Source organism: Theropithecus gelada, chromosome 11 (genome assembly GCF_003255815.1).
Source record: "Theropithecus gelada isolate Dixy chromosome 11, Tgel_1.0, whole genome shotgun sequence".
Classification (NCBI taxonomy): Eukaryota; Metazoa; Chordata; class Mammalia; order Primates; family Cercopithecidae; genus Theropithecus; species Theropithecus gelada.
Genome location: NC_037679.1, coordinates 90,240,855 through 90,265,105, shown reverse-complemented (window position 1 = coordinate 90,265,105; position 24,251 = coordinate 90,240,855). Strand labels below are relative to the sequence as shown.

The window sequence follows — 24,251 nt, the reverse complement described above, 5'->3', positions numbered from 1 at the left end:
GGGCCGGGAGGGCCATGGATGGTGAAGGGGACCCATGCCTGCCCTCCCTTGCGGGCCCATGGGTCTGAGGGCCCTGACCCTTGGCATCCCAAGTCTTTGGTTCCCAGGTGACCCTCCCCGGCCCTTCACACAGAGGGCAGCACCTGAGGACTGCCCTGGCCACCTCTTTGCCTGATTCTCTTTCCAGAGCTGCCACAGGCTGACTGTCTTACTGTCCCTCCATTCCCAGCCAGGACATGCCAACTACAGATGCCGGCCAGAAGCACAGGCAGCCCCACCCTGAAGGGGTCAGGATCCTGCAGGCCCCGCTTTCTGAGAGTCCTCGGGCTTTGGGGATGCCCTGCATTACAGGCTCCTGAGGTATGGCGGGGAGGGCAGGCCTCCCTCCAGCCCTAGCTCCCTGCACGCCTGCTCCTGACGGCTGGTGGCCCCACCTCCCTGCCACTCCCCGTGGGCTCTCACCTGCAGGGAGTTGAGTGTGGCAAACATGTACTGGAAAACCACAGCACAGCCGTTGACAGCAAGCACGCCAAAGACCCACGAGGTGCCCAGGATGGGCAGCAGCACGGCCACTGCCTTGGCTGTCAACCTGGAGAGAAACAGTGACAGTCATCCTGAGCAGCAGGAGGACAGGTGCAGGCTGTGAGGACTGCCCTCAAGACGCCAGGCTTCCAGATGGGTGTAGGCACCGCCCCGCCGGGAGCAAGACCTGGGGTCCTCCCTGCAGGTAGCCTTGGGTGAGGCGTTTACCTGGAAGGAGCTTCGGTGTTTCCACACCTCCATCCCCTTACAGCTGGTGGGTGGGAGAGAGCTCTGGAAAAGTTCAGATAGCACCCCGGGCTCACCCAGGCCACAGGGAGACTCTGCCCAGGCCCAGGGCTTGCATTTGAGCTGTTTGCAAAGATGAGGAGGAGCCAGGCCGGAGGGGAGAGATTCGGGGGACTGAAGCAGCAGAAGGTCCCTGAAGCATCCAGAACCCAGGCCTCCTGTGAGACGCTTGGAAGGGGGCAATGAGGCCTGGGCCTGAAATGAGGCCATGGCCAGGAAGAATTCTCCAGGCCTCTCTGGGCTGCAGCCCACGTGTCCCCCGCTGATCACCCAAACCCTCCTGTGACACTGACAGTGAGTTCTCAGAGGGCAGGACCGACTGACCGTCTTCATGGCCCTGGTCATGCTCAAAGGACGTGCTGAACAAAGGCTTGCTGAACTGCGCTGTGAACTGACAGAGCCCCATCCCCGAACACACCCCCTACCAGCATGCGTTTTTATCTCCTTAGAGCCCCACGGGCCCTCGACACAGGAGAAGCAGGTTATATATTGACCCCATTCATTTTCTAATAAGAAAACTGAGGCCCCACAGTCCCTGGTAATAGCTAAGGTGATAGAGGGTTTCATCAGGGGCAGAACCAGAGGGTATGCAGACGTCCCCACCTGGGCCAGAGTTAGCACCCACTCTGACCGGGCCCACCAGCTGTCTGCCTCAAAGCCATTCCTGATGTGCTGTGTCAGTCATGGCCAGCTATCTCCAGTCCAGTCCATCCTGACTTCTGAAACAGCTGGGCCTTCCGCAGCAGGGACCTTCTGCCTTTGAGCTTTAGAGAAAAGTCTAGAGACTAGTCTAGAGTTCCTGCTGCCCAGGTCAGCCACTGTCACATGCCTCAGTTTACCCCTCATCACTCCGCCCAGTGACTGAGACTGTCACCCTCACAGACTGTGGATTCCGTAAAGGCTGGAACTTGGTCTTTTGTCTCTGTAACCCCTAAGTGCATCCCAGCGCCAGGACTCAGAGGCTCTCAGGAGATAAACGCTGAATGAATGAATGGTGAACAAATGGACAGCCATGCAGCAGTGCTGCACACGGATCTGGCACCTCCCTGGAGGAGGTGAGACGCGGCCATAATGAGCTCCCTTGTCAAGAGCCCAAGAACCTGGCACTGACAGCTCCTGGCAATGGGTACCTATAAAACCCAGAAGTGTTCCAGCACTTCAGATCTCAGAGAAGCTGCAGCCAGCTTGTTCTCATAACACTAACGCAGTAAAAATAAAACACCTGTCTCTGAGAAACAAAGATATCATGCATTATTCAGCTACAATCTTTACATCCCGGGAAACCATATTTGAAAGGAAAGGTCACCGAGAAATAGGTACCAAAATGTGCTACTTTTAAAGTGATAGTTTGACTTTTCTTAAAATGAACAATAAAAGAAGATATTGGGGGAAGACGCCGAGCTGAAGCTCTGAGGAGTCTCAACACGGCCAGAGCTGTCAGTGTCCCTGGTCAAAAGCAGGAAGGGGTCCCTGGATCTGGAAGAGGCTCTGGGCAGGGAGTGTGATTTCCTCTCTGATCTATGACCCCCTTCTGCTCCCCGAAGGTCAGCCCTGGCCTGGGGGGCTCAGGCCAAGTCTCCGGCCCCCATAGTCACCTACTCACAGGTGCACCTCCGTGGGGGTCTCACCCTCACGCCCCCGCCCCCAGGGTCCCTCTTGTAAAACCTGACCATTCCCTGCTTCTTTTTCAGGAGTCTGAAATCACAGTCAATAAACAGAGACTTTTTAAAAAAGTGAAACCAGACTTCTCTCCCTTCTCAGACCTCACCTGTTCTATTCTCCACTTTTCTTGTATGTGGCGGGGCGGGGTGGGGGTTGGGGGGGAGTGTAAGCCAACCCTGTGGAGAGCCCTGAGGAAGAATCTTATCTCGTTACTCACTGAGTACTGGGCTGCTTGGCACGAAGAAAATCACTAGAGTAAAACCAGAGGATGAGGAATAGGAAGGTGCTGAGGAGACTTCCTCACGATGTCGTGACTGCCCTCTTCCTGCCTGGCGCTGCGGCTCCCTGGCTCTGCTTCCTCAGCCCTGGGAGTCCAGTGTTACACAATCCACACTAAGACTGTGAGGAAGCATCCCCCGGGGGCAGACCTGGCTGCCCAAAGGAGAGGAGCTGAAGGCATTGGGGAATGTGCTGGGTTGCACAATGGAGAGGGACCCAGAGAGGTCTGTCCCCAGAGACGCCTGCCTGCACCTCCCTGGGAGGGACGCATCCCTGGGCTGCCAGGTGCAGAGTCAGGTGGGAACGGTGGGCAGTGCCTTCAGCTGTGCCCTGCAAAGACCTGGGCATGCTCTCCCGGGGCACGCTACCTCGAGCCTTCACAAGAGCTGCAGACACAGTGCCAGCCTGTCGCTTGGAGGACATTTCCATGGAGAAGCAAAGGCAGTGGACAGAAGCTGCTTCCTGGATGGGCACTGCTGGGAGGCTGGGGGCAGTGGGGTAGAGATGGAAGTTGGTGCACAGGTATGAGGCATGTACACGGGGGTGTTCTGCTGACAGTGGGCGTAGTGAGTAGTGGTCTCATCGGGCTCAGATAGGGGAGCGTGAGCTTTTGCTTGAGACAAGCTGGCAACAGATTGGCCGACCCTGAACGCTGAGGTGAGGGCCTGGGGAGCTGAGGGCTGGGGTGAGGAAGGGACAGGTCCCTCCCCGGCCAGGCCACGAGGGGTCCAGGAGACCAGCCTGGTCTCAGCAATGGAAGAGGAAAGGACATGATCTCTGACCCCACAAGCTTCTCTTCTCGCACGGGGCACAGCCCTTGAAGGTTTGCAGGAGCTGAACAGCCCGAGGAGGCTGCAGCCTCTTGTCAGGTTAATTTATGGTGTTTGGAATTCATTACGGACTAATTCTCTCATAGATTCACTGCTGACATATTTACCACTTTTGCTTTCACATCAGAAAAGATATACGGTGGCTGAAGTAACATTACAGAACGTCAGTTGCCTGGTACCCATGCCCCATTCTTCACAAAGCCCCCAAATTCCCTGTGAGGGACCGCCTCCCCAGCTTTCTGGCCCTGTGGTTTGGGGGTGCTGACTGAACAGTCACACAGTCATATGAGTGAATCTCCTCTACAGGGTCTGGCTCAGGGAGGGCACAGGCCCAGCCTGAGTCCCCCTCCTCCTCCAGGCGCAGGCCTCTGTCTGAGCAGGTGGGACAGGGACTCCCCCGTGGGCCTGAACCCCTGCCACAGCCATTCTGCCACCAGGGGGCAGAGTTGACCTCAGCCTGAAGCTAACACGGAGGATGCGAAGGAGGATCTGGGCCCCGGTGCTGCAATTACCAAACAATTCCTGCCATGCCTAGACTTCTGAGCTCTGGACTTTACAGTCACCTGCGTCAGTCCCTGAACCCCTGCCATGCTGGGATTTCTGTCACCTGCAACTGGCTGGGCCCTAACAGATGCTGTCAGGACACCCCGATGGCAGTGAGTTGTGTGGCTGGAATCCCTCCCAGAGACCCCCACCCCTTCTCCAGGTGGGCAGCCCAGAGCACGCCAGGACACTACTCTCCCTTGGACTTTCCCTGATGTGCCAGCCGAGGCAGACCCTGTTATCCCGTTCTGCACGTGAGGAAGGTGAGGTGCTGAGAGGCTCAAGAACTTGCTGAGTCCAGCGGATGGCCAGGGCAGAGGCAGGATTGGCAGGGGCTCTCTGGCTCTAGAATCTTCCCCGTTGCCGCCCACCCCCGCCCCAGCTGCTCATCACCCTGGGGTGAAGAAATCCCTAGGAGAACATCCGGAGACCCTGTTCTTCTACACATGGGAGCTCTGGGGCTGGGTAAAGGCCTTGTCCTGGGTCATGAGAGCCACGCGAGGGCATGAAGCCAGAGCTGCCCCAAGATCGCAGGGACACCGAGCAAGTGGAGGGCTTTGGTGCCGGCCACAGGAGGCAGGAGTGGCTATCTCTCCTGTGACCTCAAAGCAGTCCTCTGGGGGCAGAAGGGCCGTGGCACTGCTGGCAGCCTGAGGTCAACTTACTTGAAGGCACTGGGGTCTCCATGGATCTTGTAGTTGTCGGCGCTGATCTGTGAGATGACTCTGGTCACAGCGATGAGGATGCCAATGTTGACCTGCACAAGAAGCCACGGAGGAAGGTGAGGAGGGACCAGGCTGCACCTGCAGGAGAGCGGCATCCGCGTGGCCACTGCCCTCACCACAGGCTACCCCTGCCCGGCCAGGGCTCCTGGGACACAGGGTCGTCGCTGGGACAAATCTCACTCTGTTCCGTGGGCCTTTACCGACACACACAACGTGCAAGCTTGCCTCTGAGAGCTCCTGTGCTGTGAAGACGGCAGAGCCAAGTTCTAGTCCCAGGAACACATCCAGGCATGAGGGGATGAGCCTGGGCCAGACCTCATCTTAGCATCTGCTCAGTTAGCGTGACCCTGGGCAACTCACCCAGGTCCTCGGAGCCTCAGTGCCCCAGGTGATGAGAATGATGGTGCCTATTGTGCAAATGACTGCTCAAGTGCCAGGCCCCAGCCCAGCGGCTGGCTCTCATCTCCCACCCGGCCCGGGCCTGTGGCTGTGTGAGCCACAGAAGCTGCGGCTGAGCGTCATCATCTCCTGCCAATGCCCCTCCTTGCTGGGAAACTGCTGGACGGCTCCCGTTGGGACCTATGGCTGGGCAGGACACTAAGGGGCCCCCGATAGAGGCTTCAGCACAACCTGCCCCTCACCTGGGCAGCTCCCTCAGTAGGAGGCTGGTGAGGCAGGCACAGCAGGGAGAAGAGTCCCCTAATGTCCTCTGGCTGCAGGGTTAGGGTGAGGGTTAGCCTTCTCTCTTGTGTCTGAAAATTCTGAGGCCGTGTACAGCGTCAGCAAGGAGCAGCTCCAGCGGAAAGTCCTCTGGGTGAACTCTCAGGCACGAACTCTCAGGCAATGAACAGGACTCTACCTGGCCGGCCTCACAGGGCAGCTGCTGTCCCTACGCCAGCCTGGGTGCAGCCAGAGCCTGGCAGTCTCTGAAGGGAGCTGCAGTCAGAGAGCAAGCCGCTGGGCCCCACACGGGATGGGCCAACCTCGTGGTTGCACACATCTGCACCCCTGGACTAGGCGCCCGCGCCAGGCCTTTCGCAAGCACCAGCTGAGCCTGCCTCACCCTAGGGGCCTTGAAGGCACCTTCTGTGCCCAGGACTTTTCCACTGTGAGCCCTTTCCCTTCCTCCTCGGACAGCTCCCAAGCCCAGGAATCAGCAGGAGCCCTCCGCCCAGGGCTCTCTCAGCAGGAGACGGCCCTGTCTGCACGGAGGCTTCAGACCCTCCTGGTGCTGTTCTCTGGGGGAGAACAGTGCATGGTGGGACTGCCCCCTCCTGCCTAGCCCTTTAGGACACTATTGTGGCAGTGAGCACCCCAACTGTTCCCTCCTCGGCTCCTGTTTTCACTGACCACCTCAACACCTGGCAGCTCAGCTCATGCCCAGCTCAGCTGATAGTCTGATGCACCTTAGTTGCCCTTATTTTCCCATCTGTAAAGTGAGGCTAATAATAGAAGTGTCCCAAGGCCAGGGAAGAGAAAATAAGTGAACATATTAGCCACCCAGCATGGCGTCTGCACAAATAGCATGTCCAGAAACGCGGATGCCCTCCAGCCAACCTCCCTGTGTAACAACAAGCAGAAAGCGGGAGCAGCATGGATGACAGGTCAGTGGTTTTCAAATGCAGTGATGATTCCATTCAACTAGGACAGTGACAAAAGCTTAAGTGATGAATGTGCAGTTATTACTCCAAGGAGTGGGGATTTCAACTGCAGACCACTGATGGTCACCAATGTGTAAGTGTGGCCTGTGCCCTCGGGGCAGGCTGGCCTTGGCCATCTGCCTGGGAAGCACTTTTGTGCCTCCAGTGGTGGCTACAGCATCACACAGAGGGAGGGTGGAAATGAAAGTTGCCCCAAGTCAAATTGCCACAGACTCTGCTTGCTCTTCTTACTGAGATTCAGAAGTTTTTCTTGAATAAATGCTTTAGGTGTGCATGCCTTTGTTTCTAGAATTCCGAATATTTTTTCAAAACAATTCTTCCAGTTCTTTCCTTGTTTTGGGGGTGGAGATTTCCCTAGGTCCTGACTCTGCCATTCCGCAACTCATGCCCTTTCCCTTGAGGGATTTCTATTCTTCGTACCTCGCCCACTGACACAGGCAAGGGACTGATCTGTAACAAGACTGGAAACAACCTGAACGTCCACACCCAGACAGCAGGGCGGGGATGCCACGCACACCAGACAGGAGGGCAGGGCTGCCACTCACACCCAGACAGAGAGCAGGGCAGGGCTGCCACTCACACCCAGACAGAGAGCACGGCAGGGCTGACACTCACACCCAGACAGGAGGGTAGGGCTGCCGCACGCACCCAGACAGCAGGGCGGGGATGCCACACACACACAGAGAGCAGGGCAGGGCTGCCGCTTGCACCCAGACAGCAGGGCGGGGCTGCCGCTCGCACCCAGATAGGAGGGCGGGGCTGCCGCTCGCACCCAGACAGGAGGGCGGGGCTGCCGCTCGCACCCAGACAGGAGGGCGGGGCTGCCACTCACACACAGATAGGAGGGCGGGGCTGCCGTGCACACCCAGACAGCAGGGCGGGGCTGACAGACACACCCAGACAGCAGGGCGGGGCTGCCACTCACACCCAGACAGGAGGGCGGGGCTGCCGCTCGCACCCAGATAGGAGGGCGGGGCTGCCGTGCACACCCACTCTATGGAGCACTTTTTGGGTCTGAGACAGACTGAGGCAGCTCTTCGTCGGTGAAGAAGCCACAGCCCCCACATACACTGAAGGCCGCGATGGGGTGGGGATGTAGTTATAGTCCCCCTATCTGCACAAACTGCCTGGATACCCATGAAACCAGCATCACGGGTTACCTGTTTGGAGGGAGGGTGGAAACCAGGGAATGCAGAAACACACATAGGCAGACACATTTATGCATAGATTCTCAAGCTTTTCCTTTCAATTTTGTGTTGCCAATTCAAAAATCAAATTCTTTAACTAAATTTTAGTTTTAAACAATTATAAATTAAAAGGAAATAATATGAAACCCATTTCCTGTGAACTGAGCAGTGTCCTTGGGGTCAGGTGGAATAGAAAGTTAGTGATGCAGTGTTCCAGTGATTCAGGGGATGGAGAAACCATGAAGCCTGGGACCCATGAGAGGGATGCCTGGAGATGCTGGAGAGGATCTCGAGCAACTTGAGTGAGTGCAGAGTTCTCATCAACCAACACCCCACCTGAGCTCAGGGTCTCATCATCACTCCTGCTTTGCCACTGGAGGCTATAAAGTGTGGTTCTGCCCCAGACCTCTCGCTGTTAAGCTGAAAGATGCACACAAGACTGTTCCCAGACTTTTCTGACAAGGCCACTGAAAGGATGATCAACTTGCAGCAAAATGTTTTGCCAATGTGAAATGCTACAAGTGATTAATTTGAGATTTCAAGGCCTTTATCTTGACCGCTTTGCATAAGATCTACTATAAGTGTTTCATAACAGTTAAGCTGATCACATTATTACTTGTCAGAATTCATCATCTTTCCTTTTTCTCCAAAGATTTTGCTGGGTCTTTTTTTTTTCTTTTAATCTGGGTCAGTCTGCTTTCATTTTCCAGGCACATTTTTTCCATCTTATCAGGATGATACATTTGCTGTAGCTTCATAAGAGGAGGAGCAGCTCGCCATGGCCTCCAGTCCTGTATCAGTGCAGTGAAGTGGGGGACTGTGGCTGTGAGTGGAGGAGCAGCTCGCCATGGCCTCCAATCCTGTACCGGTGCAGTTAAGTGGGGGACTATGGCTGTGAGTGGCACAAATCTGACATTTCATGAAAATATAAAACAGAATCAGACCCTCACTCCATTTCACTCACCCTCATCCTTGCCTGGCCGTATGGTACACCCACACTCAACTATGAATCAGAAAATGCCCTGGGAGTGAGGCATATACAGTGTAGAGTACCATGGATATTCCAGCAGCCAAGCATCTCCCCATTAGAACAGCAACAAGTCACTCAAGGCAGATAGATGTCAAAGAAACAACTCACAGGCCTCGTTGCAGAAGAAAAACAGGAATGCACATGGAGGCAGCAGAACTGTAAAGCAAAGCTCTCGTGGCTACTCTGAAGGCCAAGATCACGGTGATCTCTGGTAGGCAGGACTGCATAGGAATCCTGGTGTTCTGTTTCTTGACTTAGCTCAGGGTCACCAGAATGTTGATTTGTGAAAAAACATTGAAATGGACACCACTATTTCACAATGAAAGGGCTATACAGGTACATACACACATATACAAATATGTAGTTTACACAACAGTGTGTGCCTCAGTCTGTTTTCTGCTACTATAACGGAGTACCACAGACTGGGTAATTTATAAAGAACAGAGATTTATTTCTTACAGTTTGGGAGACTGGGAAATCCAAAGTCGAGGGGCCTGCATCTGGTAAGGGTCTTCTTGTGGCACTGTACCATAGCAGAGGTCGGAAAAGCAAGAGAGCACAGAGAGAGGGTGTTGCGGGAAGTCAGGGACCCCGAACGGAGGGACCTGCTGAAGCCGTGACAGAAGAACATAAATTGTGAAGACTTCATGGACACTTATCACTTCCCCAATCAATACTCTTTCAGTCCCGTCATCTTTGTAAGCTGAGGATGTATGTCACCTCAGGACCCTGTGATGATTGCGTTAACTCCACAAATTGTTCGTAAAGCATGTATGTTTGAACAATATGAAATCTGGGCATCTTGAAAAAAGAACAGGATAACAGCGATGTTCAGGGAACAGGGCAGATAACCATTAGGTCTGACTGCTTGGGAGCCAGGCAGGACAGAGCCATGTTTCTCTTATTGTCAAAAACAGGTAAGAAATATTGCTGAATTCTTTCCCCAGTAGGCGTATTAATAAGTAACTCCTGCCCTGGGAAAAGAACGCATTCGGGGGGGGGGGGGGGGGGGNATAAACATTAGGTCTGACTGCCTAGGAGCTGTGCAGAACAGAGCCATATTTCTGTTATTGCCGAAAACGGGTAAAAGAAATATCACTGAATTCTTTCCCCAGTAAGGAATATTAATAATTAACAGCCCTGGGAACAGAATGTATTCCCAGGGGCAGGCCTCTAAAATGGCTGCTCTGGGAGTGTCTGCCTTATGCAGTTGTAGATAGTGATGAAACATGCCCAAGTCTCCTGCAGCGCCCCCAGGTTTATTAGGATTAGGAAATTCCTGCCTAGTAAATTTTAGTCAGACTGGTTGTCTGCTCTCAAATCCTGTTTCCTGATGTTTATCAATAACAATGCGTGCACAGCAGGACAGGGAACCTCATTAGTAATTCTAGTTTTGCCCTGGCCTTGTGACCTTGCCCTGCCCATCTGCCTTGTGATATTCTGTTGCCCTTGAAATATGTGATTTTTGTGACCCACACTCTATTTGTACACTCCCTCCCCTTTGAAAATCACTAATAAAAACTTGCTGGTTTTACGGCTCAGGGGGCATCACAGAATCTGCTGACATTGGATGTCTGCCCCAGACACCCAGCTTTAAAATTTCTCTATTTTGTACTCTTTCCCTTTATTTCTCAGACTGGCCGACACTTAGGGAAAATAGAAAATAATCTATGTTGAAATATTGGGGGCTGGTTCCCCTGATAAGAGAGAAGGGGGATAAACTTATCTTTTAATCAGAAACTCACTCGTTCAGTAATGAACCCACTCCCACAATAGCAGCGTTAATTCATTCACGAGAGCAAAACCCTCACGACTGAATCAGCTCCTAAGGTTCCACCTTGAACCTCTCAACCCCTGCACTGGAAATTAAGTTACATGAACTTCGAGGGAAGCATTCAAACCACAGCAGTATGTGTCTGTCTGTATTTAGGTATCCATATCTATGTATCTGTATCTACATGTATCTACAGGCAGTTCCTAACTTAGGGAGGTTTGAGTAACAATTTTTCACCTTTTCAGCAGTGTGAAAGCAATACATGTCAGTACAAACTGTACTCTGCAAACCTATACAACTAGTTTTTCACTTCCAGTATTCAATAAATTTCATTTGCTATTCAATGTTGCATTATAAATAGGCTTTGTGTTAGATGATTTTGCCCAACTCTAGGCTAATGGAAGAGTTCTGAGAATGTTTGAGGTAGGCTAGGCTATGATGTTCTGTAGGTTATATGTATTAAATGCGTTTTCAATTTATGATTTTTCTGCTTACGATGAGTTTATCAGGACCTAATCCCATTGTAAGTTCAGGAGCATCTGTATGTATCTGTATCTACATTTATGTTTTCTGTACCTATGCATCTATAGCAATGTATCTCTATCTATATCTGTATTTGTATCTGTATCCATGTATCTGCCTATAATTTATATCTGTATCTGTTTGTATCTGTGTATCAGTCTCTATGTATCTGTTTGCATCTATACCTCTGTATATATGTCTGTAACCATATCTCTAACTGTCTCTATACAGACATATAGCTACCCTGGCTTCTCCCCAAGGGAGACAAAGATTTTAAATCAAAGAGACTCCTTCTCCTCCCCAGACCTGGAGGCACTCTCCTTCCTTCCTCAGTAGGGCCAGCAGAGAACAAGCCATTTTGAAGGCTGAGGCTAAAGTGCCCCTGACATCCACAGAGTCCCTGTTCTTTGGAGGAATGGGGTGTCTAGGCTCTGTGGCTTCTGGAAAATCAGGTGTTATGGGCTGAACTCTGTCCCCTCAAATTCATATGCTGAAGCCCTAAGCCTCTGTACCTAAGAACAAGACCATTTGGAGACAGGTTCTTTAAAGAAGTAATTATGTTAAAACGAGGTCACTAGGGTGAGCTTTAATCCAATGACTGGCCTAAGCAGTCATTTATTTTAAGAGGAGATTCAGACGCAGATGCACAGAGTGAAAACCATGTGAGGACTCAGGGAAAAGACAGTTATCTATGAGCTAAGGAGAGAGGCCTCGCGACAAACCAGCCCTGGCGACCTCCTCGATCTTGGACTTCTGGCTTCCAAAACTGTGAGAAAATAAATTTAAGCTGTGCAGGCTGTGGTCCTGTGTTACGGCCGCCCTACAGACTAAGACACCAGGGAATGCTGGGCCTACAGGCATGTTCGAATTTTGTGTAACTGGAATCACAGAGTGAATGAAAAGCCATTTCCCTGCCTTATAGCAGAGAACAATTTGAGAAGGGACAGTGGGCAGTGTGTGTGTTTGGCAGTAGATGCCTGGTGGGGGGTGTTACTGGAAGTGGCTCGGCTCTGCCCTTTTCTCCTCAACCCTAGGCCCAGCAGGCCCCACAGTGACCCTTTGCTGTCTCCCAAATTCTTGCCTTTTCAGGATGAACTTTGCCAGGACACAGGGAAACTGCATGTCCTAATGCAAACACACAGCTTCCTAAAAGTTTTTAATTTTCAAATTATGCAGGCAATACGTGGGTTAGATGCATATAATCTTGAAGCACATACTCCCCAAACCCAAACCTCTCCTTAGGGAACCATTATTTTGTGTGCATCTGTCCAGGCATTTTCTTATTCAGTTATATGTTCACATGTGAATATGTACCCGTATAGAGCTTTTAACTTTTTAAACAAATGGGGTCATGCAATACTTGTTATCCCAAAACCTGCTTTCTTCATCTGGAAATAAGGCTCAGGTCTTGTGGGTAAATGAGGAATTGACCCAGATGGCACAAACCCTGGGATCCTCTGAAGAGATGAGAGGGACAAGACCCCCAAACCCCCTCCACAGCACTCCCTGCAGGGGTCAGCTGGAACCTCCATGGCACCCCCTGGCCCAGAGGTTGATAAGTTTTCTGCCAAGAGCCAGTTAGTATTTTCGGCTTTGCAGGCCACGCGGTCTTTGTTGCAACTATTCAGCTCAGCTGTTTTAGCCTGAAAGCAGCCACAGACAACATGCAAATCAATGGACATGGCTGTGTCCAAGAAAACTCAGTCTACAGAGGCAGGTAGTGGGCCACACTGCTGCAGTTTGCTGACCTCCGCACTTGAATCTGGAATCTTTTAAGGCTGCCCCATTCAGCTCTTGCTCCCCTTCCAATCTGCCTGTTGCTACCAATGTCCCAGGAAGGCATAAGGACCTCAAGCCGGCTGTGCTGAGAATCATCTGGAAGATTCTAAAGGCCGAGAAGCCGAAACTTCAGGAGGTGGAGCTTAGGCAGGAATACTCTTAAAGCTTCCCAGAGCCCGGTGCGGTGGCTCACGCCTGCAGTCCCAGCACTTCGGGAGAGCGAGGCGGGTGGATCGCCTGAGGTCAGGAGTTTGAGACCAGCCTGGCCAACATGGTGAAACCCTCTCTCTACTAAAAATACAAAAATTGGCTGGGCTTGGTGGCACCTGCCTGTAGTCCCAGCTGAGGCAAGATAATTCCTTGAACCCAGGAAGCAGAGGTTGCAGTAAGCCAAGATCATGCCACTGCACTCAGGCCTGGGTGACAGCAAAGACTGTCTCAAAAAACAAAAAACAAAAAACTCCCCAGGCCATTCAATTATGTAATGAGTTTGAGGACTCGTTCTGTCCTCCAGGAATGATGGCCACTGACAACAAGGAGTGGGGTGGGGATGGGGCCCTGAAGGTAACGTCCCCTCAGCAATGACAAAAGGGACCCTAGTGAAGCTGGGAGACACAGGGGTGGTGGGTTCCTGGCGCTGGGCCCCACGCCGCGTGGGTGGTGAAGGAGCCAGGCAGAGCCACCTCGGAACCCCAGCTGTCACTGACCACGGTGAGACATGAAAGCCAGATGACCAGGACAATGTCTGAGACAGGGGCCTATTCTGCGCAGGCCCTGCGGTTCCAGAGGGTTTAAGTCAGCAGAGAGAGAGAACAAAAAACCAGCAGACTTGAATACAACTTCCCTTCCCACCCTCTGTCACTGAACGTCCTGTACACCCCCTCCCACTGGCCATGCTCCAGCCAGGAGTTTGATGACCGAGGGGCCTGGAGTTCATTCTGAAAGCGTTTCTGCATTTTGGTTGACAGAATCAGTCGTCCTCCCAGACGCCCAGGGAGCGCGAGGACCTCTCACTGAAGCCTCTGCCACTCTTTAAAGGGCGGAGTTGGTAAAGCGATGGCAGGTGATCCTCGCGCAGCCCTGGGGAGGCGCTGCGGCCCCCAGACCCTAAGAGCTCAACCGCACAGCCCCAGAGGTCCCCTCTGCAGCCGACAGCGATTCACTGAAAGAAAAACCAGCCCTCGGAGCTCTGCAGACGCGGAGGGAGGCTCTGATGCCACAAGCCTTTCCCTTGCGACCGCTCTGCCTGCACAAAGACTCCTGCCCCTCGGCGGGTGGCGCGCGGCCCAACGCCCCCGGGCCCCTGATGCGCCTCAGCCCAGGGAGCTGCTCCAGCTCGCTGCGGGGTCCTGACCCCACCTGCAGACGGGACGCCTGGGCCAGGACGCGCAGCCCCGGCCCAACCAGGCAGGGCCCTCAGACGCAGGGACGTGGAGGCACAGAGCAGAAAGCACAGCCTCTGCTGAGGTCACCCCTCTGATCACGACCCCACCACGCCAGCAGCTCCCGGGCTCCACCGGCGCTAACCACACAGGGAAATCACGTGGGGCAGACCTGGCCAATCACTCCACTCCACCCCTTTCCCTGATTGGTTCTGGGACAGACACAGGACTCACCACAGCCAATGAGAACCAGCGTGGGGCTTGCGTGGGGAGTGCTGGGGAAAGCCTCGGTTTCCATCCGGGAGGCAGAGAAGATGACAAGAGGAGCCTCCGACCAGCGCAGGTGCAGGAGCCCTGGGCGCAGCCTCCCCACAGATGGGCCTGACTCAGGAGCCCGTAAATCCCCATCCGTGTTTAAACTCTGAGTTGGGGCCGGGCACAGTGGCTCACGCCTGTAATCCCAGCACTTTGGGAGGCAGAGGAGGGCACATCACCTGAGGTCACGGAGTTCGAGACCAGCCTGGCCAACATGATGAAACCCCGTCTCTACCAAAAATACAAAATTAGCTGGGCATGGTGGCACACGCCTGTAATCCCAGCTACTCGGGAGGCTGAGGCAGGAGAATCCCCTGAACCCAGGAGACAGAGGTTGCAGGGAGATCGCGCCACTGCATTGCAGCCTGGGCGACAAAGCGAGACTCCGTCTCAAAAAAACAAAGACAAAAACAACAACAAACTCTGAGTTGGGTTTTCTGTCACTTGCAAACCACTGTAACTGTTACGTGTGGTTCCCTGGAGGCTTCTGCTGAGATTCCCCTCTGCAGCCTTGGAGTCCTGGTGACTCCTGAGCAAGGAGTGAGCCGGCGGGTGAGAAGGTGCCGGAGGATGGGGAAGGACGAGCCCGCGCCTGTGCCGTTCTCAGGGCTGTGTGCCTGCACCTGCCGCCTCGGCTGGAAGAGCCCTGGGCCTTGAGTGGACCCGCCTGGAAAGCACCGCCTTCCTGAACGTTCAGGGAAATAAGACCCTCAGTCACTGGTCCAGAGGAGCCCTAGCAAGGAGTGACCAAGGAACGCCGCTGCATCCTTCAGAAGCTCCTCAGGGAGCCCCGCGCCATCTCCAGAGCCCGGCACCCTCTCCTCCTGCCCCTCCCCAGCCCCACTCTGCGCCCACAAGGGCAGGAAACCTACCACGATGACAAACAGGGCAGGGGCTACAAAGGCCCAGATGGCGCCACTCCCCAAGGACAGCCAGCAACTGCGGAGGGAAGCAGAGCCGTTACTTCAACCACCTTGTTCCACCTGCCAGCGTACCTTCATCCAAAAGTAGTTGCTCAGGTGATGTCTTTCTCAGCTACAGGGTCCACCTGGGGCAGCCATACAACTTTCCTAATCCCTGCAAATGTATTTTTATCCATGATGATCCCACGTCTCATTCTTAAAGGATTTTCCAGGTTTGCAGACCAGGACAGCAACCTCTGGAGAGTTTAGCCAAAATCCAAAATAGATTTTAATTTCATTATGAAGGAGACCTTTGCTGGGGACTGGCTTTCCTGCAGAGCACTTCAAATATGACCCAATAGGGGCCTTCTGCGAGGGATGACCATACTGATGAGTCGTCAGTGACACAGCACCTGACCATTCCCATACGCCCAAAGCTCGGGGTCAGTTCCACTCCCTCAGCGCCCTCCAACTGAGAGGAAAGGTTCCAGAGGGTCCTAGTGATTGCTCTGATGTCCTGAGAGGAGGGTCCGGTTTGAGGATCTGGCCTCTGAGAAGTGACGCCCAGAACTCAGGCAAAAAAAAAAAAAAAAAAAAAAAAGTCAGCTCCTTCACAATTTCATCTCCAGAGCCTATGGCACTGTCAAGAGCCTAAGATTCCCTAGGACATCTCATCTTCTTGACTCCTGGGACACTGTTTCCCAAGGACCTGGAGTGCCTTTAATTGGATCTGGGCAGGTGCGTGGTGCAGTCCTCACTAGCACACAATGTGGCGTCTCCCTGGGGCTGGCTTATTTCACTCCCTCGGTGACTGCTCACTGAGCAGCAGGTCTGCCCCAGTGCACAACAAACTCCATCTCATTTACTCCTATGCTGGCCCTGAGGTGGGTACTATGATCACTCCCATCCTGCCGATGAGCAATCTGAGCCCTAAAAAGCTCAGGTGACTTCACTGTGGGCAAACTGCCTCCCTGCCCCCACTCCTCCCCGAACCTCCCGGACCAGGAGACAGCAAATGCCCCAAAACAAGTGACAGCACCTGCAAGAGGCTCATTCATGGCTGCACACCCAGAGTGTGGAGAGGAGAAACCTCTCATCTGAGGATGCACCGTTTAAAAGGAAAATGCACCACAAGTCTGAACGGTACCTCTGCAGAGGCGCGATTCAAACCAGGCTCTCTGGAGAGTGGGATGCTTCTGCAAAGAGAGAGATTGTGCTTTCCAGCATTTCATGCAGAATTTTAAGTCAACAAGGGGCTTCTGATAGATACCTTATCCTGTTCAGAAACCCGGTGAGCTTCCTGAACCCGGCTGGTGCTGCCTGGCTTTCGGGCAAGAGTGTGGGAAAGGCTTATATTAGAGTCAGACCCTGGGACTCAGGACTGTGGGTGAGCCCAGCATCCTCAAGCTCTAGATGCGATAAAAGGGAACAAATGCCATCGAGCTGTGTTTGAGGAGAACATTCTTCTTCTAATTAGTCCCTCAACTTCTAACAGCATCCAGAATTGAAAGGATGGGCCAGAACAGTGGTCTGCGTACCACGCCTGTTTCAACGTGCTCTCAAACACTGCCTTCTACAAATGCTTCGCCTTCAGGGAACCTGCACCAACGTGGAAAAGGCCGGATTTCTCCCAGTTTCACTATTCGTCTGCACTATTATCTCATTTTGAAGCTGTGAAAATGCCCAGCTTCCTTTCTGTTTGTAAGCACCGCCAATATTTATCTTCCACGTTTTCACTCAGTGGTTTCTCAGCTTGGCTGGAACAGGTAGCAGCTTCCAAGAGACATTTGAGTGAAAGCTCTTTAACTCGTAAGGAAAGAAAATCGTATTTCTGGAAACTGAACAGCTGATCTGGTCCCACAGCACCATCCCATCCTCTTCCTGACACAACTGTGGGCCCATGAGCTGCATTTCAAGTGGCAGCAGGAGATAGTGACATCATAAGGTCCATTCCCTACTATCCAAGCAACGGGACCCTCGAGACCACCTGCCTGGCACACAGCAGGCCCCATGCACTCCAACATGCAGGTAGCTGCCCTGCTGTCAGTTACTGGGCACACGGTCTGCATAGTGCCCTTGCTGACCACCCCAAGAAAGGGTGAAAGGGTCACAATTCAGCCTCCGTGGATGACCAGAGCTGTGTCTGAGAAGACCACATGGGTGAAAGATTTCCAAGCAGAAACTCCTACAGCCCCCCTGCTATTCCTGGAGGCGCTCTGCAGTCTTTGTTGCTAGTTCCAAGGCCCAAAAATGTCCAGAGCACAGCTGGGTTGTTTCTCCCTCTCCCTGGACCACGACTTTCTCACTGCCTGGGCTTGTGGGAGCCAGCTTTGCACAGCACCCCTGCACCCAGAACCGCACAGGCAGGCAAGAGCCATGGGGCTCCTCACCACAACCGGTTCCATGGAACGCCTGCCAAAAGCAAGGCAAAGCCCTGCACTTACTTGTTGCTTGTTCCGTAACTGTCCATGGCAAATGACAGTGAAATGATGCAGATCAGAAGAGGAAAGCCTGCAGAAGATCAGAGAATATCATGTTCACTTGCTCCACTTTTCTTCCCTGCCTCCCTCCTCCCCGCTCCCTCCCTTCCTTTCTTCATTCCTTGTACACCTGATATATGTATACGGAGGGGGAACTATGTGCTACTTGTCGGGACACAGAACAGCCCCTATCCTCAAAGAACTTTTAGTCTAAACAAAGGAATAACACACACTCACACTCATACTCACATGTTCACACTTATGTACTAGACAAGAAAGTGTATGAGTCTTCATCAAAACAAACCATGTGGGTGAGATGTGGCGTTGTGACTGGCAGGAAGGGAAGCTCAGCTTGGTCTATCTAGACCTGTGGTTCTCAACCAGGGCCAAGGTGGCCCCACAAGAGACAACTGGCAATGGCTTAAGTCATCTAGGGTTGTCATAATGGGATGGAATCAGGCAGGCAGAGGCCAGGGCTCCTGCTAAGCACCCGACAAGACTGCCCCACAAGAGTCACCCAGCCCAAGTATCCATAGTGTTGGTTGAGAAGTCCTGTTCTAGAGCAGCAGGGGAAAGGTGGGAGATCAATTGGGACTAAGGGGACATTGGATATGGCTGACTTTGCCACGCACACAGTCCACATTCTTATAGTATTTGAGCCCAAAATTTCCTTAGGGAACCCATCAACACTCCATCTTTCCATGAGGTCCAGGCGGGTTGGTTCCTTCCTAGCTCTGAGGCATGTGACCCAGGACTGGCTGACTGGAACGTCAAATCCCCCAGCCACAGCTATTGGTTCAAAGATGGGCAGGTGACCCTGGCTGGCCCAATGAGACTCAATCAAGGGCTTTCTTCAAAACTGCTGAGAAGAAACTCTCTTTTCCACCAAGCCCCTAAGAGGATAAGGATGTCAGTGAGCTTGGGGTCCGGGCAGCCATTTTGGCACCACGAGAGAGTACGTGGCTCCAACACACAGGAGATCAGATCTGAGAGATGGAAAAAGAAGACAAAATCTTGATTATATTACTTAAGCTCATGGATCAAGCCATATCTGAAGTCCAGCATCTTAGAACTTTTTTGTTACATGAGCCATTACATTCCCTTTTGCCTTAGCCAGTTCAAGTTGGATTTCTCTTACTTGAAACTGAGTGTGATAAATTAAATGTGTTTAACATTTGACAAAGCCAAGTGAGACTTTTGGGGGTGGTGACAGAAGGGAGGTCCATGAATGAGGTAGAAAGCGTCTGGATCACAGCAGTGCCCAGAGCTTCGTCATTCCGCAACAAAAACACTCTATGACCAAACTACCTTTAGAAACTCACCCAACCCGAATCTGAACTGGCCTCTGCGTTCACTTTTAAAGCGCAGAGGTTTTGTGTGCTCATGTGTCTCACGACTCTCCAAAAGGAAGATCGCATTGCAACACTTCTCACGCTCAGCCATCCATGGAATTTGTCTGGAAACATGGCTCTGCCTCCACATGCACCTGTGAGCTTTGAAACAGATCCTGCACGAATGGGAATCTGTTTCTGAAAAGAACACACTTCTGGTTACTCAGAAAGTGCAGCATCGTCCACGGGGCCTGCTCTGGTGCAGCCACCCTGAGCACAGCAGCCTCTCTCCTCTGCTCCCTCTGCAGGGAAGGATGGGAGAGAGATGGAGAGACTGCAAAGGACCAGCTCCTCACTCCACCCCTGAACCTTTTCCACAGGAGGATGCTCAGGAGAAGCAGCTCCTGGCACATCTCGGATTCCTGGGATAGCAGCGGGGGCGATGGAAGCCCATGAAGAGCATCCGGCTCTCTGCCTCAGTAGCTGAGGTCACACAGGTTCTTGGAGATTTCTGCTCCAGAGGAAGGAGGAGGAGGGAAGGTGGCTCCTGGCACCCACCCCCGGCTCCAGCACCTGCCCGAGTGCCTCCAGGCCACAGTCCTCCAGTGCCCTCTGGGGGCAGAGTACACACCGTGCCTGCCCTTCCAAATGTCAGGGTTTGGATTTTAAGTTAATTACCCTGGAAAGACATTTCCTGGACAGCCTCGTCTCTGAAATACTTTGTTTTAAATGTCAAAAGGATTTAAATGCATTACAGAATGTCTGGGCAATAAAGTTGTCCAGAAGGAGACGAGGTGGCCTCTGTGGAAGAGGTGCACAGTTGGGGCCCAGCAGTGACTGTGGGCCTTTGTCATCTGGTCACTCTGAGTTTCCCTATGTGAGCTCCGCTGCCATTTCTTCCCCTGCATCTACCCCTGCGTCCAGCAGAGGCCAAGCCATGGGCAAGGGTCTGTCTGAGAACAGGGTGGGCCCCGCTGTCTGCTTTCTCCAAAATGAGCTGCAGAAGCTACGAAGTCTGCGTGAGTGAGTTTGTGGGGCTTTTTAAGAAGAAAACATTCCTAAGTGGGAGGATAAGGAGAGGGGCAGTAGGATGGAGAAGACAGTGAGTGGGAAGAGCATGGGCTTTGGGTCCAGATGACACCTCGTTCTATTCCTGGGGCTGCCCGGGACCAGCTGTGCAGCCGCAAGGAACCAGCCGAAATTCTGTGCTCAGACCATGGGAACATAGTGAGTGCCTTCATCATTAGGACGTGAGGATGACATACCCTGTCTCTGAATCATGAGCCCCTCGATGATGAAGCTAATCCTGCAATAATCTCTATCATCAACCAGCTCAGACCTCACCCCTTTCCCACCACTGCTGTCATCTGAAACTCCCACACAGTAACCCGGGCAGACCTGGAACATGCTTCTGCCAACAATTTAAGTCCCTCTGGCCCTATCATCAGAGACATTTACTTTGTGTGCTCCTCTTTGCAACACGGTGACCTTTAGAGGGACGAGACCGGTTCTGTCCTTGGCATCTGCCCCTAAGATTCAGGGGCAGGTGAGGAGCATGTGTTGAGAGATTAACCGAGGTGGGTGAAGCGAAGGCCTGGGAGGATGGGCACAGGGGCAAGGTGTCCCGACAGATGGGGTGGAGGGAGACAATACCAGGGAACTGTGGAAGTCACTGGTGCCACCTATTTCCAGATGCCCCACATGTGGGCACAGGAGAGGTCCGCATTCCTGCCCCTCAGGGTTCTTGAGGCCATGGGGCTGGCTCTGGGCACTGAGTTGTGTACAGAAGCGACACGTGTCTTATGGGCTGAGCACATGATTTCCAGTGCAGTGTCCTCTCTGACCCCTTCCCTTGCACAGCGTCCAGCAATGGCTCGAGGCGGTGCCTACTCCATCTGCCTGGGCTCTTCACTGTCCACCACCACTAGCCACCGTGGACATGTCGCGTGCACAGGAAAATGACGTTTGTTCTTTAAAACCAAGGAGGGATGGAAGCTGTTTGTTATCGCAGCCTTGCCAGCCTGCCCTGACTGATCCCCCTCCTGTGATCGTGGCATTATGCAATCTCCCTGGAATGAAAATGCAGCTTCAGAGAAAGGGGGGGCCTGGAACGAAGATTAAGTTTTGTCCCCAGAGGAATAGGAGCTCACAAAAGAAACTAAGTTGCAATAAAGAAAAATAAAACGAGCTACATTCCCTTCACCTGAGTTTGCAATCAGAGTTTCTTGTCTGCTTCAGTGATGTGTAAATTCTCCAATGCTTGTCACTCTGCTCTCCTGGCTTCCTTGTGGGCTCCTTGAGGACAGAGGATCTGTCCCTCCCTTCAGAGTTCCTAGCACAAGTCTAGTAGTCAACACCTTAAGGTAAGGTGTGGATTTGATGCCCCCACCACCCCACCTCAGCTTCAGAACAGTCTCTAGGTTTCCAAAAAATAATATTGCTCAAAAACTAGAGTAAGGCCAGGGTGAAATCCGCAGGAAGAAGCCGCTCCCCCAGGGGCTCCCCCCGCCATGCTCTGGGTGGGCCTCCAGCTCCTTAATTAAAAACTGAAGGTCGAGAGAGCCCAACTGCCTGCAGACCCCCCGACTTCAGCTGGTGGCCAGCTCCAATCCATTTGGAATGAAAGACACAGTTCTCGGGCTCCTGATGAAATTAATTAAGGGAAAGCTGACAGGGAGATAGATGGAGGTTGCAGGACTCACAGAAACAGCCAGCGCTCCATTTGCAGAGAACTGTGTCAGGGACTACAAGCTCAGTCTCCTACTGGGGCCGCATTGGTATCAGAAAACACACAGTTCCAGCCACTGTTGTCAAGGAGGAATATAAACTCAGGGCATTAGATCTCCTCATTTTTCAAAAGAACTTTGTAATCTTGTGTAAAATCCCTCAATCTTAAAATACTGGCAAATATTTCACTTTTTCCCTTTAGTATGGTGCAGATCAAATAAAACATCCTTCCAGGCTGGACTGGTTTAGATCCTCTGTCTGTCACACACGCACCCCAACCCTATCCCATCGGCGACATAGACAGCCCCACTACAGAGATTCCTCTCACTCTGGCAACAAATCCTACAGACACTTCGTTCACCCCAGCTGTCTTTTCTGTGGCTTATGGAGAGTGTGTGTGTGCACGCACACATGCACATATGCCTCTAAATTACATGACTGTATCCGTAAAGAAACTATAATAAACTATAGATGGTTGGCCGTAAATCATCCTCTAAATCCTCCCTGATGAGGTCAGATATCATCGGAAGGAGCAGCTCTCCTCTCTGGGGCATCACAGAGGCCTGAAGAAGCAGGTCACACGTGACCTGGAGGGAGGGCAGAGGACACTGACCTCAGGACCAGTGTGTGCAAAGCATCCTCGTGATGATACAGCGTGAGCAGCGAGACAGGACAGAGGACATCCGTGTGACTGGGGGAGCTCCCTGCATGACCAGCAGCAGTCTGCAGGTGGCTGCCCAAGTGGCCTCTTCAGTCTCCCCAGGGAGCCACGAGGCGAGCATAATTTATCTCCACTTAATCCTCAAATAAATTACATTTGCCAACTCAAAGCACAAAGTAAGCCTGTTTACCTGCTACTTGCATAATGAAGACTGTGAAAATTAAATGTATTCGAAACAAGCAGCAGGTCCCTCATGTCTGGTCAATGTTCCACAACAACTGTGAGAATGCTGAGTGTCAACGCACAGCCCGACCCAGAGCCTCCAGTGCCCACTGGGACTCCTTGGGATGGGCAAGGGCAAAGCTCAGCAAGGAAGCCCCGTCACTGGGGAGCGGACTCCCAGAATGACAGCACGAACTGCTCAGCGGACCCCTCCCCAGAATGACAGCACGAGCCGCTCAGCAGACCCCTCCCCAGAATGACAGCACGAGCCGCTCAGCAAACCCCTCCCCAGAGACAGCACAAGCTGCTCAGCGGACCCCTCCCCAGAATGACAGCACAAGCTGCTCAGCAGACCCCTCCCCAGAATGACAGCACAAGCTGCTCAGCAGACCCCTCCCCAGAATGACAGCACGAGCTGCTCANATGACAGCACAAGCTGCTCAGCAGACCCCTCCCCAGAATGACAGCACGAGCTGCTCAGCGGACCCCTCCCCAGAGACAGCTATCGCTGAAAAAAAAGTTTTAAAAAACATAATCATTTAAAGTCTCTGCACATTTCCCTAAGGGTATAGAGCAAATTAAGAAAAATTGGCTCAAGAAAATCTACTAAATCTTGTTAAGAAGACTGAGTCTGTGGCACTTCAGCCAAAACCTGCTTCCCTGCCCAGCTCGGTGTGACAGAGGCTCTGCTCCAAGTAGGTGTGGGCAAGAAGACGGGGCTCCACCCCCTCTAGCTCCCAGTCCAGGGCTGTGGTATCTCTCCAGGCTGGGGGAGGTGGGGAGGGCTGCCCGCATTTCTCATTCCCCCAAACTTTGTGCTCTAGAAGCTCCAGTCCAGGTAAAAGCAGCAGAAAGGTTGGGACTCCCTTCCTCCTCCAACTCATAGTGCACAGGGTCTGTCCAGGTGTGGCAGGCTTGGAACCCTGGGGCCTCACTGCCCTCATCTCTGCTGACTCATGGGGCAGAGGTTCTACTCTGCGAGAGATAAGCTCGGAAGATCTGAAGCTATGCCCCCACCCAGTGCCCTGCATGAGAGGCAGACATGTCACTCCACAAAAAGTGGGCCACTGTCCTTGCCTGCAGCTCCAGAGCAGAACCTCAGGAATTCTTCCCAGGAAAAGAAGCTACCCATTAGGTTAGAGAACTCCAAAGTGCTCCCCATGGGAACCGATTTGAAACAGAGTGGAGAAGTTCAAGCCTAAGGTGGTCTGGGGAAGAATGGAGCCTTTGCAGTAGGGAATGAAGAGGAAGGGGAAGTTCAAGCCTAAGGTGGTCTGGGGAAGAACGGAGCCTTTGCAGTAGGGAATGAAGAGGAAGCTGGTGGCTCCATGACAACACCAAGATAACCATATTCCGGCTGGTTTACGGGAGAGAGCCAGGGAAGAGACAGCTAAGAAGAGTCTTCCTGGGG

At 52.8% G+C, this 24,251-nt stretch overlaps 1 protein-coding gene across 2 annotated transcripts in view; it reads right to left on the bottom strand.

Annotated features, from left to right (window-relative positions):
- ADGRD1 (adhesion G protein-coupled receptor D1) overlaps positions 1-24,251 on the bottom strand; it is a 186,734-nt gene that overhangs the window by 4,929 nt on the left and 157,554 nt on the right. For both annotated transcript variants that reach the window (XM_025403585.1, XM_025403586.1), the window contains 4 exons: positions 17,864-17,930; positions 15,390-15,456; positions 4,808-4,899; positions 463-589 (listed from right to left, as the gene is read on the bottom strand). In XM_025403585.1, coding sequence (XP_025259370.1) covers positions 463-589; positions 4,808-4,899; positions 15,390-15,456; positions 17,864-17,930 — 353 coding nt within the window. The remainder of the gene's footprint in view (positions 1-462; positions 590-4,807; positions 4,900-15,389; positions 15,457-17,863; positions 17,931-24,251) is intronic.